At 47.3% G+C, this 14,784-nt stretch overlaps 2 protein-coding genes across 2 annotated transcripts; both read left to right on the top strand.

Annotated features, from left to right (window-relative positions):
• The first annotated feature begins 4,697 nt into the window (after nucleotides 1-4,697).
• Nucleotides 4,698-8,247, top strand: LOC124686008 (guanine nucleotide-binding protein subunit gamma 2-like). The gene is made up of 4 exons (XM_047220020.1): nucleotides 4,698-5,090; nucleotides 7,552-7,604; nucleotides 7,692-7,736; nucleotides 7,836-8,247. The coding sequence occupies exons 1-4, from the start codon at nucleotides 4,875-4,877 to the stop codon at nucleotides 7,936-7,938; spliced, it is 417 nt and encodes a 138-aa protein (XP_047075976.1). The 5' UTR covers nucleotides 4,698-4,874; the 3' UTR covers nucleotides 7,939-8,247.
• Nucleotides 8,248-8,447: 200 nt separating this feature from the next.
• Nucleotides 8,448-12,208, top strand: LOC124686006 (delta-aminolevulinic acid dehydratase, chloroplastic-like). The gene is made up of 12 exons (XM_047220019.1): nucleotides 8,448-8,729; nucleotides 8,833-8,944; nucleotides 9,053-9,126; nucleotides 9,420-9,488; nucleotides 9,575-9,658; nucleotides 9,752-9,821; nucleotides 10,451-10,506; nucleotides 10,593-10,714; nucleotides 10,830-10,901; nucleotides 11,003-11,084; nucleotides 11,181-11,258; nucleotides 11,913-12,208. Exons 1-12 carry the CDS (start codon nucleotides 8,472-8,474, stop codon nucleotides 12,084-12,086), a joined length of 1,251 nt encoding a protein of 416 aa, XP_047075975.1. The 5' UTR covers nucleotides 8,448-8,471; the 3' UTR covers nucleotides 12,087-12,208.
• Nucleotides 12,209-14,784: the final 2,576 nt, after the last annotated feature.

The raw sequence follows: 14,784 nt of genomic DNA, 5'->3' as shown, positions 1-14,784 counted from the left end.
TTCCCTCGAAGACTGTTGCGATCCCCTATACTTGTGGGTCATCAGCGTCACGCAAGTAGCCCTCCATCCGACCTTAGCGGAGGGGCTACATACTCGTCAAGAGAGAGGGGATCACTGGCGTCGCTCCTCCGGCCTCGTCGGTCAGCTCGGTAAGTTCCCAGCTGCGCCCTGGAACTCCCGCTCCCTTGCAGGGCCACGCGGCGTCGCGGTTCGCCTCCGGCCTGCCGTCGGTGAAGTTGACCGGGGCGGCGGTTCCCAACCTCAACCGGACGCCTAGAAGCGGTGACTCCTGCCCGGGCGCAACACAGAAGACGCGCCAAGTGCCGGAGGAGAGCATGCCGCAGCCCCGCATCCTGTTCGACGAAATGGCGCCGCCTGCCCCGACGATGGACGACCCGGTACGTGAGCTCTGTCAATGTGTGCGAGTGTCGTGTATCATGCGTCTGATGTCCGGTCGTTCGTAGGACTATTGGAAGGACCGCCATGATTCAGACGTACAGGAAATTATCTACGGCGGCGGCTTCGTTCGCAATGATCGGGCCGGGACAGACGCGCATGATGACTGGCCACCAACGCAAGATGCGGAGGACATCGACACCGCACGACTGTTCGCCACCCAGCAGACGCAGCCAACACCCGTGTGCGTGGACGACTTCGACGATGCGCCAACACAGCCTATGCCCACGGGCATTGCCACCAAGAAGAAGGGGGAGAGCCGCATGACACAAGGCTTCGTCGACGACGAGGACAAGTATTTGTGTGAAGCGTGGCTGGCAACGACCCAAGATTGTATTAATGGCGCCCAGCAAAAGGGCAAGGTCTATTGGGCCACGGTCTTGCAGCAGTACAACGAGACCAGGATGCACCCGCCCTAGCATATCACAGGCCCTCGGACGGAAGAGTCCCTCCGGAAAAGATGGAACTACATCAAACAAGAGACAAACAAGTTCTGCTCGGCGGTCGAACATGCTATTAACAACCCCGTAAGCGGCACTGGCGTCATGATAGTGGTAAACACGATACAACCATCATCATTCTACAAAATTTGCGTCATCGTATGTACATCATTGGCTGCTATGATTGCAGGTATCCCGCGCCTTGGAGAAGTTCAGGGCGACGCATAAGAAGGGGCTTCCATATGGTCCATTGTTGGGAGGTGCTCAAAGACAACAACAAGTGGATGATAAGCTTTGCGGCCTACCAAGAAGCTGTGAAGAATGGGACAGCGGTCACCCTCGACGGCGAAGACGACGATCAAGGCCGTCCAGTCCTTCCACCTCGTCCACGAGGCCATAAGGCTACCAAGGCCGATCTTGTCCGGGAGGCGCAGGCCATTGCGTTCACACAGAGCATGGAGAAGATAATGGCCGACAATCGTGCCGCCTTGGCTGCTAGGGACGAGAAGAGGCGTCTAAAGAAAGAGGCCGCAGCTGCCATCTACCACAACCTCGCGAAAGAGGTAATTGAGGTCCAGAAGGCAGACTCCGAGGCCAAATTGCTTGACGCCGAGGCTAGGAGGATGGACGCCAAGGTCAAGATCCTTGCAGAGGACACTAGGATCATGCTAGCCGACTTGAGCAACGTCGACGACGACACCAGGGCCTGGTTCATCAAGAGGCGCGCCGAAATCCCCGCGCAAGACGCCTGATCGCCGACGCCATGCGACCAGCACCTTGGCCTCCTTTTGGACATTTTTATTGCTGTTCAGGCGTTGTTGTGCCCCTTTTAGACTCCACTTTGCGCCGTGACATGTGCAAAGTGTGATGAACTTGTTTCAGCCCTCAGTTTGCGGCTGTAAAATTTCGTGCAAAGTAGTTTCAGCCCTCAATTTGGACACCAATTTTTGAATTCTCGCCTGCGTCAAATTTGTGTCGCGCCGCTGGAACCAGCTCCAGACGCAAACGGACAAGCGACCATTTCCGCGTCCGCCAGGCGACGCAAACGGATGCCCGCGGACATTTTGGGTATTCGAAATGCGTCGCGCCGCTGGAAATGGCCCGAGGGAGCCTGATATGTGATATCCATCGATGGACATGGCCTTAGACCGTGTCTCTACAAGGGCAGTAGTCAGTAGAGGTCAAGGAGGTCTTGCAACAAGACGATTTCAACCACTCTGACGATGGGGACTGGGGAGGTTGAAGAGAATCCCACCGCTGACTCTTAGGTCCAATCTAGTTAAATGATCTATACGCCTATATTTTGATTATATCATATTAAATTGTATGGTCCATCCATTTTCTATGTCAGCGATATGCAAAATATTTTTTTTTCCATGATCACCAGCTATACTTTTCCCTTCTAAATAGATTCAATTTATGTTTGCTAAATAGAGCATCGTTCACACCTAGATAATGTGTTAACAAAACCTATAGAACCTAAATAATACAAAAACACAATGTATCATAACACTCAAAATTCTCACCCAAGTCATAGTGCAAGTATTTGTGTTTGACCGGTTGAGCCATAGCTCTCTCCAACAATGCACATCCCACAAAGTACACAGGGAAAGACCAAATATCCTTGAGTGCAATAGTAGACGGTTGCTTAAGATGGACATTGACAATCTTGCCAAGCATATCGACAGACACCGCCTGATATGGGCAGGCAAACACGCTAGCATCGCGAACACGAGACCTAACTGAAGATATTGCTCGCAATGATCGAAAGAAGGGCATGTTGAAGATGACTTTGTTGTGGCACCAGATCAGACAACAACAAGAAGCAACCCGTCGTCCATGATGGTCCGCAAAGCCAAGCCAATCGTCAACAAGGAGAGATTAGAGCGCGAGGAATTTATTCTTGACAAAACAGTCAACACCGCCTGACCAAAACCTAACAAAAAAAATCTTTCTATCATGGATGAGCGACGAGAGCCCTCTCCCCTCCAGCCACGGCCCATGGCACCAAGTGGTGCCTGAAGGTGCCGGGGTGTGTAGATTGAATATGGAGGTGGCAACAAAAATTTGAGGGAGGTGGTGGCAATGTAGGTATAGGGGCAAAATGATAATTTTTAGTTATATCTCTACCATTTCATTCCATTTTAAGGTTGGATGGCTAGGAGGATGGTTGTAGCCCTAATCCACCAAAATTTATATCTCAGGTTTAACACTTTACGTCTCATAAAAATTAAAGTATTATTTCATAGATAATAAGATGTTTGCGGTGATTTCGTTAATCTTAAAATTTAACCCATCGGCTCAAGGTTTCAGAAGTGTTTATAGAAATAGGGTGTGCTACAGTTCAGGGCTGAGCCAATGAGCGTATGCATGTTTTTGTGTTTAAAAAAGAAGTTATCGTAGTGTACATACCTTTTCTCACACTGTGAGTGGGCCCCTTATCCTGGGTTCCTGACCTTGAGGCAGTAAGAGCATCCCCACTCGTTTGGGCTCCCCACGCCCAAATCCGCGAAATTTAGCGTCGGATGGATGTAGTTTTTGGCCTGGGGAGGCCCATTTTTCCAGCCGCGAGCCCATGGACGCGCACCCACCGCGTGCATAGCGACGGCGCGATCACCGGGAAGGGCAATCGTCGGAGTTCCCTCGACGCATTGAACCGTCGCGAAGTGGACTGGAGAGCCGAAACGACTCGTCGGGAACGGTCGAAGTGGCCTCGATGCGAGAACCGCCGTAATGGAGCACGAACTCCGCGGAAGAGCAACCGCCGCTCTCTTCGTCGAGAGACCTACATATACGGTTTCCGACGGCCGACGCCATTCATCCGTTCTCTCGTCACCATCCTCCGTCAACCATGAGCGATATCTCTTGGCCATCGGACACCGACGGCGAGGGAAGCCGCCCGGATGGCGCCATTGGTGGGATCCGACCGCATCGTCCAGCAGCGACGATTCCCCCCGCCGGCCAGCGAGGACGAGTGGGACGACGAGGAGGAGGACGAAGAGGCCGAGGAGCAGGCCGAGGAAGAGGCCGAGGAAGAGGAGGAGGAGGAGCAGGAGGAGGAGCAGGAGGAGGAGGACGAAGAGGCTGATGAGGACGACGAGGAGGACTCAACTTCCTCCGACGAGGAGGACTCAACTTCCTCCGACGAGGAGGTGACGAGCCGGAAGCGTCGCCGCGACGACAATGAGGCGGGGCCTTCTAAGAAGAAGAAGAAGTAGTTTAAGTTAGTTTTAAAGTTTTTATATGTAATTTTTATGTTTATTCGAATTATATTCGAAATATATATATAATCTATCTATGTTGCACCACTTGAGAGTTCAAAGCTTTCGTTCGACGAGGGTATTGCCGTAGATCGGGAAGACGAGGGTTTTGCCGTAGATCGGGAAGATGAGGGTTTTGCCGTAGATCGGAGGCCATTGTCGCCGACAAGTTGGGGCCACGCGCGCTTTCGTTTCGTCCGGAGTCCCCGAGCGCTCCCCGGGGGGCCGGGGATGGCGTGGGATCGCCGGATGAATTTAGTCCCAAATCCGGACGAAAACGAGGAACCGGGGGCGCAACTGGGCCGAATTACGCCGTCCGGATGGAAAAAACGCTCGCCGGGGGCCTCGTCGGGGGACGAGTGGAGATGCTCTAAGTCCCATCCTTTGACTGGCGTGTTGCGAAGACCAGTCAAATTGGCTGCCTTCCCCCTTCGTTTTTACCCCGTCGTCGTCTTCTCCCACGTCCTCTTATCCCCGGCCGCCCTCTTCCCACTCTGTCGCCGCCCACCTGCCGCCCCGCCCTGGCCCCGACGGCGACGACGCGAGGAAGCCGAGCGTGCGAAGCCCACAGCGCCTCCCGCTCCGATCGACGCATCCTCCGCCGCTTCCCCCTTGGTTCGCACTCCGCGCAAGCGCACACACGGAGGTTGGTAGGTGGTGCGCTGGTAGAGGCAAGAAGCAGAGGCAGATCTGTGTTTTGGCGATACGGCGGGCAGAGATGAGGGGCGAAGCCAACGGAGGGGACCGGCGGCTGCGGGGCGAGGAGGAGGAGCCGCCGCAGCAGCAAGGGCCGGCGGAGGAGCAGGCGGCCAGGCCTTCCTCGGGGCGGCCGCAGCAGCCGGAGGCGGTGGCGCCGAGGAACGTCGGGTACGTGGGCAAGCACCGCCTCTCCGCCGCCATCCAGCGCCTCGACCAGGAGCTGCAGTCGCTCCAGGTACCACCAACCCTGCTACGCTCTCCTCCCGGTCATCTGTCGTTCCAACAACGGATGCATCGATTGATAGCTCTAGATTCGTCGCATCTCCAACCTGGTTCTGGATGATGGTATATTTCGTAGTACAGCAGCTCGTCAGTTGAAGAAAACGCGATCTGGATCTTGTCTCCTCCTGTTGCCATAGGATTCCTCCTTCACGTGCCAGTTGCCACCCCAAGTCGGGAAAAAATCAAAGAAATGCTCGTTCTTTTGTACCTGTCGGCTGTGTGTTCTTTGGTTGGAGCTTGAACTGAAGGTGCTCACCTCGTCTGTCGTTGATTAGTACTACTAGAGTAGAAGTGATGCTCCAGACCAATGTTTGCTTCAGCAGTGTCCATTCTTAGCCAGACATAGTTTACCATCTTTGTTTTTTTAGCAAAAAAAAAAGCGGTTTGGGAACATTTGCATTGTGTTTGGGAGAACAGAAGTAGCAAGGATGTGATGATTTAGTAAAATGTTTGTTAAATATATATAGCAGCGTGTACTTCCTGTGTTCCCTGATCTGTCAGGATTGACAATTTGTGCTGTCTGCACAATAGGGTTCTGCATAATTATCTGAAGTACTTCACAAATGTTTTGTCCTTAGTGATACATTAATGCGTAGTACCTAAGGTTTTATTAGTCCATATTGCATCGCTTAGCTCACTTGGCCTTTTCAATGATTTTAATTACGCCCCCCCCTAAGTTGGTAAAGAACAGTAACACTCAAAACGTTGTACCATTGCCACTGACGTGTTCGTGAGCGTGTTTGCCTCGCCACAATGGTCAACGAGATTCACTGTCTTGACCAGATGCTGGAAGATATGTTGGTCGTCCGCCGTTTCCTACTCAATCGTATTTCATGCCGATTGTGACCATAGTCGAGCAATGCTTTGATCTCAATACTCTCATGTTGGTGCGGAGCGGTGAAGATGCATGAGCGGATCCAAATCACTAACAGCGAAGGGAAATGTTGGGAAAACGTTGCATTTCGTCTTATTTTGGGTTGTAACTTATTCTCCCTTTATGACAAAGAAAAAACAGAGTATCTCCTTAGTGCTTACTCCCTCTGTCCTAAAAGGATGTCTCAACTTTATCTAGATAGCTATGTATCTAAATGAGTTTTAATATGTAGATACATACTACCTATCTAGATAACGTTGACACATCTTTTTTTAGGACAAGAGTACTAAAAATCTTGTTTCACAAAGGTAAAAAAATACTTGACTCATTGACCGGCTGTGGGTACCGCACTTGCCATCAGGAGCCACTCATTCTCAGCTGGTTCCTCCAGCTTGCCTTCATTTTCGTCCTCTGACACAGAAACATGGAAAACAAATCTAGTGGATGAAGGATTATCTGGAATTTGTTACTGATGCTTTTCCAAGAAAGATGGTAGTGAGACTTCTAAGAAACTGATAGGATAGATATACATACTGTACTGTTCTGCAAGTGTTTTCTACGATTTCCCTCTCTGTTATCTGATCTCTCAGTTTCTATATCTAGTATAGAGGGAATCTATTTGTTTCCTTGTCTTGTATCTACTCTCCCTTGTTATGAAAAAGATAATAAATGTCTGGCCAGAAAGTTATTTCCTCTCTTTACTGGCATTATCACGAAGATGAATCTTAATGGTTAGGAGAAGTAACTACCTAATGCATTTGATATTTTTGATCTAAGGATATTAGGTGATGTTTCAAAATAGTACATTATTAGTGTGACTTCAATTTGCCACATCTTTTTCATTCTTATGCAGTAAAGATAATTGAAAATAGGGGTTGTCAAGGGAGTCTAGATATACAAGTATATAGTTCATTCAGCTCCTCTAGATATATCATAAGGGTATATTGTGGGAAAACTTACCAGTTTTCTCTTCAGTCCTGGACTATTCTAGGAATTATGCCGTGCCGTGGTCTGTCATATCAATGGTTGGCTATAGAAATCTCTTTAAGCGAACTGGTGCTATGTTTCCCATATTTTAATGAGTTAGTAACCAGAATGGCTTTGTACCAACATCCAACAAATTGTAATCAAATTGATCTGGTCTGTTTTTCACATTGTCCTTAGCATGTTTCATAACAATGTATCAATTGAAAAGAAAAGCACGCTGGCCCCGCATGACAGTGAGAGAGGGCTCATGCACACTCTTTCCGTTCATTTCCTTTTTTGCTGGTTCCTGCCATTTTTACTTGAGATATTAGACTAAAATTACTAACCATGCTAACTGGCTCTAGCATTCCTGACCATGTTCTTTTAGGAATTTGATCAATACAACATACTATGCCACAAGTTTGAATAAATAATTTTTTTAGAGGGAAAGTGCCCCACCCAGGTTCCATTACCAGCATTGAAACCACGTTATTAACACATCATACAAATTGCGTACTTGGGGAAAAGGTTGAAATAAATTATGTCTGATGTATATTGTGTTGTATTGATGCAGGATGAACTGGATGAGCTTGAAACCATGGAATCTGCATCAGCGGCGTGCAAGGAGTAAGTAACTTTGAGTATATCATGTGTTTCTACTTGCACTTGTATGTTTTCCAGTTCATGATTGTGTTTCCCTCTTGAGTAAGCCAGGGTGATCACAAGCACTGAAGGAAAACCTGACCCACTTCTTCCAATGTAAGTGCCACAGTGTCTTTGTTCTTGTTATACATCACTCTGTGAATCATGTTGCTGGTAAGCACACCTGTAAACATGATACCATCACGTTTTTCGCAGCACAAGTAGCCCAGAGGACTCCTCATGGGACAGATGGTTTCAGCGTGTGCGAAGCTCTCGCAGCAACAAATGGTGGCAATCCAAAGGCTCTGATTTTGCCTAACTTTCATGGAGCCAAGACAATGCTGTGTGCAGATTAAATCGCTCCAAACCGTGCAGTCCATCGATGGCACTTGCAAGTTGCAACAGGATATGGCCTGGTTTTCGTCAGCATTGTTGTGTATGTAAGCCCTAACAAGAACATGAATGAAGCTGTAACCTCCTGATCAGCATTGATTGTTGTTCAGAAAATAGTCCTGGAAATCATCTTCATGGCTAGCTACGTTTGATTCTTGCTATCTTGTAAAAATTGTAACAACCTTGTTGACCTTGGAGCAAAACTTGCTACACGTCATCAATTTTTTGTCGAAAAGTTCCTGTGGATTTCATGTGATGTGGCTACTGTACACTGACAAAATTGCATCTATTTACTCATATATGCTGTTTCCAAATACATGTCTGAAAATCTGAAATGTTTATGTGCCTGGGGCCTATCTCACTGCTGCGTGGGACCCGTCTGCAGGAGTCCACTTGGATCATGTACACCATCCACAATTCCACATCCAGTTCGTCAGTTGTCACAGCTCTCAGCCCGCCATGGCCTCCACCGTCGCCTTCTCACCGGCCATCGCCGTTGGAGCCAATGTGCAGCGCTCTCGGAGGACGTCTTTGCCACGGCCCGTCCAGAGAGCCAGGCCCGTGGCCGCGAGGTCCAGCTCCGAGCAGGCCGTCCAGGCGAGGTCGGGGAGGACCATCGAGGAGTGCGAGGCGGACGCCGTCGCCGGGAAGTTCCCCGCGGCGCCGCCACCGAACAGGCCGCAGGCGCCCAGTGGCACCCCGGAGATCAGGCCCCTCGTACGTGATTAGTCCCGGCAGCTGAGCAGCTATTTCAAATTCCAGCTGCAGACTTGCAGTGCTGAATTGTGGCGTTGTGGGTGTTTGATTGTTCCGTGTGCAGGACATGGCGAAGCGCCCTCGCCGGAACCGAAGGTCGCCGGCGCTCCGGGCCGCGTTCCAGGAAACCAGCATTACCCCCGCCAACCTTGTCCTCCCGCTGTTCATCCACGAAGGTTGGTGGTGGGCTACTTGAGAAGCAAGGGTTGATCGGTAGATGAAAGCAATTAACTGAGATTGGTTCGTACAATTTGGTTAATTGGTAGTTTGGTGCTGATGTGCAGGTGAAGAGGACACTCCCATTGGAGCTATGCCTGGGTGCTTCAGGCTTGGGTGGAGGCATGGGCTTCTAGAAGAGGTACCGACCTCTGACCGCAGTTTACACGATTCAGTGCAATGGATTATGATACATTAGGTGATTTTCATGTTTAAGGCCATTGCTGTTATATACTTCATACTTCAGCATGTACCAAGTTGATACAGTTAGGTTCATTTGTAGTATCTTATTACCACAACAAAAGTTAATGATGTGCTGAAAGATAAGCAACTGCCGTGATTTGCTTGGTTGGCTGGTTATAGCTTCTACTAGTTACATTTTCCTCTTCAGGCGTGACTGAAGATAAAGTTATGTTGAACTGCTATTATTCGCAGGTGTACAAGTCACGTGATGTTGGTGTTAACAGCTTTGTGCTATTCCCAAAGGTTCCTGATGGATTAAAGGTGTTGCCAGGAACATAAGTTTTTATTCTATCTAATTGGAATTGCATCGACCATATAGAATAATATAGACCTTCTTTCTCCATCAGACACAAACGGGCGACGAGGCTTATAATGATAATGGTTTAGTGCCCCGAACAATCCGTCTGCTCAAGGATAAGTACCCTGATATTGTGAGTCACATGTTTGATTTGATATCCATCATTGCATTACATCATTCCTGTTAAAAGCTAACATGTTTGCTGCTCATCATGCTACTTATTTAGGTTATTTACACTGATGTCGCTTTGGATCCTTATTCTTCTGATGGGCATGATGGCATTGTGAGAGAAGATGGTTAGGATTTATTGTCCTTGCAAATTTGCTCTCTGGGTGATAATATATGAACTTCACTTTCATCTGTCACTTGCATGTTTTATTCTGAGAAAATTTGATGGCGTACGTAAAACTGTGTACTCCAGCATACTGCTCGACCAAATTTCATTCGCACGTAGTGTAGTTTTCTATTCGCTCAATAATCATACCTGAAAGTAGAATAATGAAGGAAAACGATGTTATCTAATATTGCTGGCATAGCGGTTCCTTGCATTACTAGATCATGTGTGAAGTGACTGATTAGAGTAATGTCCCTGTTCACTACTTGTCCCAACAGAGTTTTTATTTTGATGATATTATTGGAGGCATCAGATTTCGACCGTAGTTTGAGGGATTAGTAATGACTTATATTTGCTGGAATGATAAATGAGAATACCATTCAGACCAAACCTTCATCAATATTAGTTTTCCAACCATTTACATATGATTGAATTCTATAATGAATCTTTTTTGCATGCCAAGTCGCTTGGATGTGCATTGACTTTCAGTATTTCCTGCAAAATGTACATTGACAGATGTTTTTGTCTTCAGTGACAGTATTTATTACTATCGATACTACCACCTAATTGTTGACTTGTTATCCATGACAGGAGTTATTATGAACGATGAAACAGTCCATCAGCTTTGCAAGCAAGCAGTTTCCCAGGTATATTTTCTTGAATCTGCCTTTTAGTCATCGCTTAATATTTCCTCAAAAGCATAATTACCAGAAATGTTACTGCTCCTAAATAGGCTCGAGCTGGTGCTGATGTTGTTAGTCCTAGTGACATGATGGATGGTCGTATTGGAGCAATCCGGTCTGCTCTCGATGCGGAGGGTTTCCATGATGTTTCCATCATGTCCTACACTGCAAAGTACATACCTGTTCTAAAATAGAAACCACTGATCAATACATTATACTGTCTGCTATCCTTGCTTCTATATGCTAACGTGGATGGCATGTATGATGGCTGTGATACGTTTTTACAGGTATGCTAGTTCATTTTATGGTCCATTCCGTGAAGCTTTGGATTCAAATCCACGATTCGGAGACAAGAAGACGTATGTACCTAACACTCGAACCTGTTGTTTCACGATTTCATTTAGTGTGTAATTTAAAATATTCAAATCTAAATGACTAGTCTACACTTTCAATTCTGAAGCTATCAGATGAACCCAGCCAATTACAGAGAAGCCCTTATAGAAACTGCATCAGATGAGGCAGAAGGAGCAGACATCCTTCTGGTAATTTGGCTCAATGAACACAAATTGCCACATTGCATTATCAAAGGCCTTTGTTTTCCCATGTCATGTATTAAAAACTATGTTAATCTTTGCCAGGTGAAACCTGGATTACCATACTTGGATATTATCCGACTTCTACGGGATAATTCAGCCTTGCCGATTGCTGCATACCAGGTTAGATTGCAAGCTTTTTGCGTGCAACCGTTTCTTTTCTTCCTATTTTTCCTAGAATGAGAAATTATTTTGTTAGCTTTAAGCACAATGATTTTAATCAAGTCGTATTTATCAGGATCACATTATTACCGCATAACAAAATATTCCAACTGCCACACAGACATACATCTTATTTTTCTCCCTTTAGCCAAAATCAGATTTAAGATTTGATTTAACAAATGAAATAGCAGCCAAATTATCTTCAGGAACACTATATTTTGGCTGCCAATGGGCAATGGCTTGCGTACAAACATACATCTGTTCTTCTCTCTGTAAGAAGAAGCATATACACGTTGATGTTGAACAAAAGCACTAGCAGCCGGATAATTTCAGCAATAAGCAAAGGAGGCATTTTCGATGCAGTTACTGTGGAATACCTTGGCCGTCCCTTGAACCCTGTCTATGCCGTACGCCAACCCTGTATCTGATCTCGAATACGAAGCTCTGGAGAATTCCTCTTGAATTCGTTAATGCGCACCGTCGCCAGGCGCCAGCCTGGACATTCCAGACGACCATGATCATTTGAGATGTGGTACTCTGTTAAAGAGATCAATGCCACTTATTACAAGTTTACAATACCTTTTTTTGTAACCCCATGAATCATGCTGCCTTCAGGTTTCGGGCGAGTACTCTATGATCAAGGCCGGCGGCGTGCTGAAGATGGTGGACGAGGAGAAGGTGATGATGGAGTCGCTGCTGTGCCTGCGGCGTGCCGGCGCCGACATCATCCTCACCTACTTCGCCCGCCAGGCCGCCAACGTCCTCTGCGGCACCAGGCCTCGGACGTAGCTGACAAAAGTCCTGCTCCATCCAACCATGGCCGTGACGTTTAGAAGAAGCTTCTGCAGGTACGTGGTGCAGCAGTCACGGACATTGTTCTCACTCCAGACATGGAGTTTTACAAGCTTCGCTTTGGTGTAATTAATTAGTTAATTGATAACGAGAGGTTTGCAATAAGGCGATGCTCATGGCCTCTGGCTTGTTTGGCCCGTCCCGTCAGGGCTGTCTGAGAGGCCTGCACGCACGGGTCAGCTTGACGTCCTGGTGACGCCACCGGATTTTTGAATTGCACGCGACCGGGAGCACCGTCCCTCTGCTCGCACTGATGATCTGCTTTCATAATCTCCCAGGGGTTCAGACACACGCACACCCCCTGCACCTGCACAACAGCACATCGAGGCCATCACCAGCACCGCCACCTGTATTATTGCCATACATGTTACACTTCCCTCGCAAAAGAGAAAATCTTAATTCAGATCTTTGTCTTGTGTTTGACAATTTTATTATTCTTTCCATCTAAAATAGGTGTCTTAACTTTATATAGATACGGATGTATCTCTAATTAAAATGCACATATTTTTAGACAGAGGGAGTAGTCCTTTTCTTCACGTGGGTTTGGTTAACCCGGACCCGCATGCACATTGCTAGACGCTCATTAGTGTTGAAGTGTACTATACCTCTCCGAATTGGGCATGTAGTAGTAATATACCATAATACGGGTACCTCTTTGTATTGCCATGATGGGGACTTTTTCCATCTATATAACATATACCAGATGCCCCAAACAAGGCTATCGTTTCTGCCAATACACTCGCCATGGTATCAGAGCGAGGCTCTTCCACCTAGCTAAGTCTAGGCTCCACCACGAACCCTAGCCGATCTCCATTCATCGAAGCTACAAGCTCTTGGTTTTGTTCCTTCCACAGATGACACTTCTCTGTTTCTCTACAACAAGTCGGGTATCACGATATTTGTGTTAATTTAGATTGATGACATTATTGTGACTAGTTCTTGTGATGAAGCTATTTCAGCATTACCTAAAAATTTGAGTGTGTATTTTGCACTAAGAGATCTTGGTGACTTCCACTTCTTTTTGGGCATCGAGGTGAAGAGGTCATCTATTGGGCTCGTTTTAACTCAGGAAAAATATGTTGTGAATTTACTTTCTAAAGTTTGTCAGAACAATTGCACGAATTTCCTACTCCTTTGTCTTGTCATTTACTGTAGGATCTTGTTACCACCCGATTTTGGCCAAATCAGGAGGTGGGCCGTAAGTGAAGATGGGCTTGAAGGACGCACACGTGGAGCATCTTTGAAGCGGCCTTGCGCGAGGAGTTTGGGGTTAACTGCCTATGTATCTGTAATATATTAGATCGTGTTGTCTTTAGATTAAAGAGATAGAGTCTGGCCCGTGCACGGTTAGGTGCACGCCCCAATTAGAAAGTCCCTTGGACTATAAATATGTATCTAGGGTTATCGGAAAAAGGAGGACAATCATCGTTCAAACCAACACAAATCAGGCGCATCGCCACCCCTTTCTTCGAGGGTTTCTCCGGGTAAGCACCATGTCGCCTAGATCGCATCTAGCGATCTAGGCGATACACGTTTATTCGTCAACCTTGTACTCGCTCGTCGTTGAAGCCTTGTTGATGGCGAGCAGTACTATTTATCCTTAGGTGTTTAGGGGCTTGCATCGATGCTTTCGCGTGCATATCTGCGTGGCGATGCCGTCCCTCGACACCTAGCTGCCCTCACGTCTATCCAGACGTGAGGGCAGCATCCTGCTTTTTCGTTACTTAGTAGATCCGATCCATTATAGTTGCTCCTTGCTCCGCAAGGATTAGTTTAATATCTGTGTCGTCGTGGTGAACGAGCAGATGCCATGGGATGGCTTATCTTGGGGCCGAATGGGCGCTAGAGGATTCGGGGGAGGGTTTGTGACTAGATGGATGAACTTCCGGATGCTTTCCTCAAGAACCCGGCCTAGACCAAAGGTAGAGGAAGAAAGACACAAGGACGAACTCGCTCTAGATCACCATGTTCATTGATCTCAAAACAAGGTTACGAGTTGTTCTCTCCTTGGTTGATCGCCCGTCTAAAAGAAGCTGCCCCTCTCCTTATATAGGGGAGAGGGTGGCTTACGTAACAAGAAACCCTAATCGGATCTTTGACTAGACAAACTACTTTACAAAGATACTTTATAAAGTTACTTTAATCACGGATGACGTCGGGGTCTTCTTTAAACATGAAGGATGACGTCCTCCGGCTTCTTTGACCGTCATCCTCCTCCTTGTCTTCTAGTCTTCGTTTAAAGCCACTTTGCTTAGCTCATCTTTGTCCTTTAGCTTCTGACGGAATCTTTGACCAGTCAGCCGGCTTGTTCTCCCTTCCGGTGCTCCGGTATCTTTCCTTCCCGGTTCCGGTATACCCCTCTTGGGGATACCGGCCTAGCTTCACTGAGCCAAACTCTATTCTCTTATACCGGCATGAATATTAAACCGGTATCTCGAAGGGTGAGACCATCCGGTATGGCACATCTTTGGCATACCGGGGGTCATCCCCCCAACATTAGTCCCCGAAGCTGGTATAGTCTGGCGGATTCTATCCAACAGACCATGCCAGGTTTTTTGTATCTTGGATACCGGTTTAACTTTCTTAGCCTTTGGTACAAATCCGGCATCTTTGCTCGGACTCACACTTTCTCTCG

The sequence above is a fragment of the Lolium rigidum genome, chromosome 2, assembly GCF_022539505.1.
Source record: "Lolium rigidum isolate FL_2022 chromosome 2, APGP_CSIRO_Lrig_0.1, whole genome shotgun sequence".
Classification (NCBI taxonomy): Eukaryota; Viridiplantae; Streptophyta; class Magnoliopsida; order Poales; family Poaceae; genus Lolium; species Lolium rigidum.
Note: the sequence above shows the minus strand (reverse complement) of the source record. Positions and strands in the feature narration are given on the sequence as shown.

What these genes read in the sequence shown, in the direction of transcription:
- LOC124686008 (XM_047220020.1), top strand. Translation starts at nt 4,875, where the DNA reads ATGAGGGGCGAAGCCAACGGAGGGGACCGGCGGCTGCGGGGCGAGGAG. An exon ending in GCATCAGCGGCGTGCAAGGA is followed by an intron (nt 7,605 to 7,691) that starts GTAAGTAACTTT and finishes TGAGTAAGCCAG; the next exon opens with GGTGATCACAAGCACTGAAG. An exon ending in CCTGACCCACTTCTTCCAAT is followed by an intron (nt 7,737 to 7,835) that starts GTAAGTGCCACA and finishes CGTTTTTCGCAG; the next exon opens with CACAAGTAGCCCAGAGGACT.
- LOC124686006 (XM_047220019.1), top strand. Translation starts at nt 8,472, where the DNA reads ATGGCCTCCACCGTCGCCTTCTCACCGGCCATCGCCGTTGGAGCCAAT. An exon ending in CCCCGGAGATCAGGCCCCTC is followed by an intron (nt 8,730 to 8,832) that starts GTACGTGATTAG and finishes TTCCGTGTGCAG; the next exon opens with GACATGGCGAAGCGCCCTCG. An exon ending in TGCCGATTGCTGCATACCAG is followed by an intron (nt 11,259 to 11,912) that starts GTTAGATTGCAA and finishes TGCTGCCTTCAG; the next exon opens with GTTTCGGGCGAGTACTCTAT.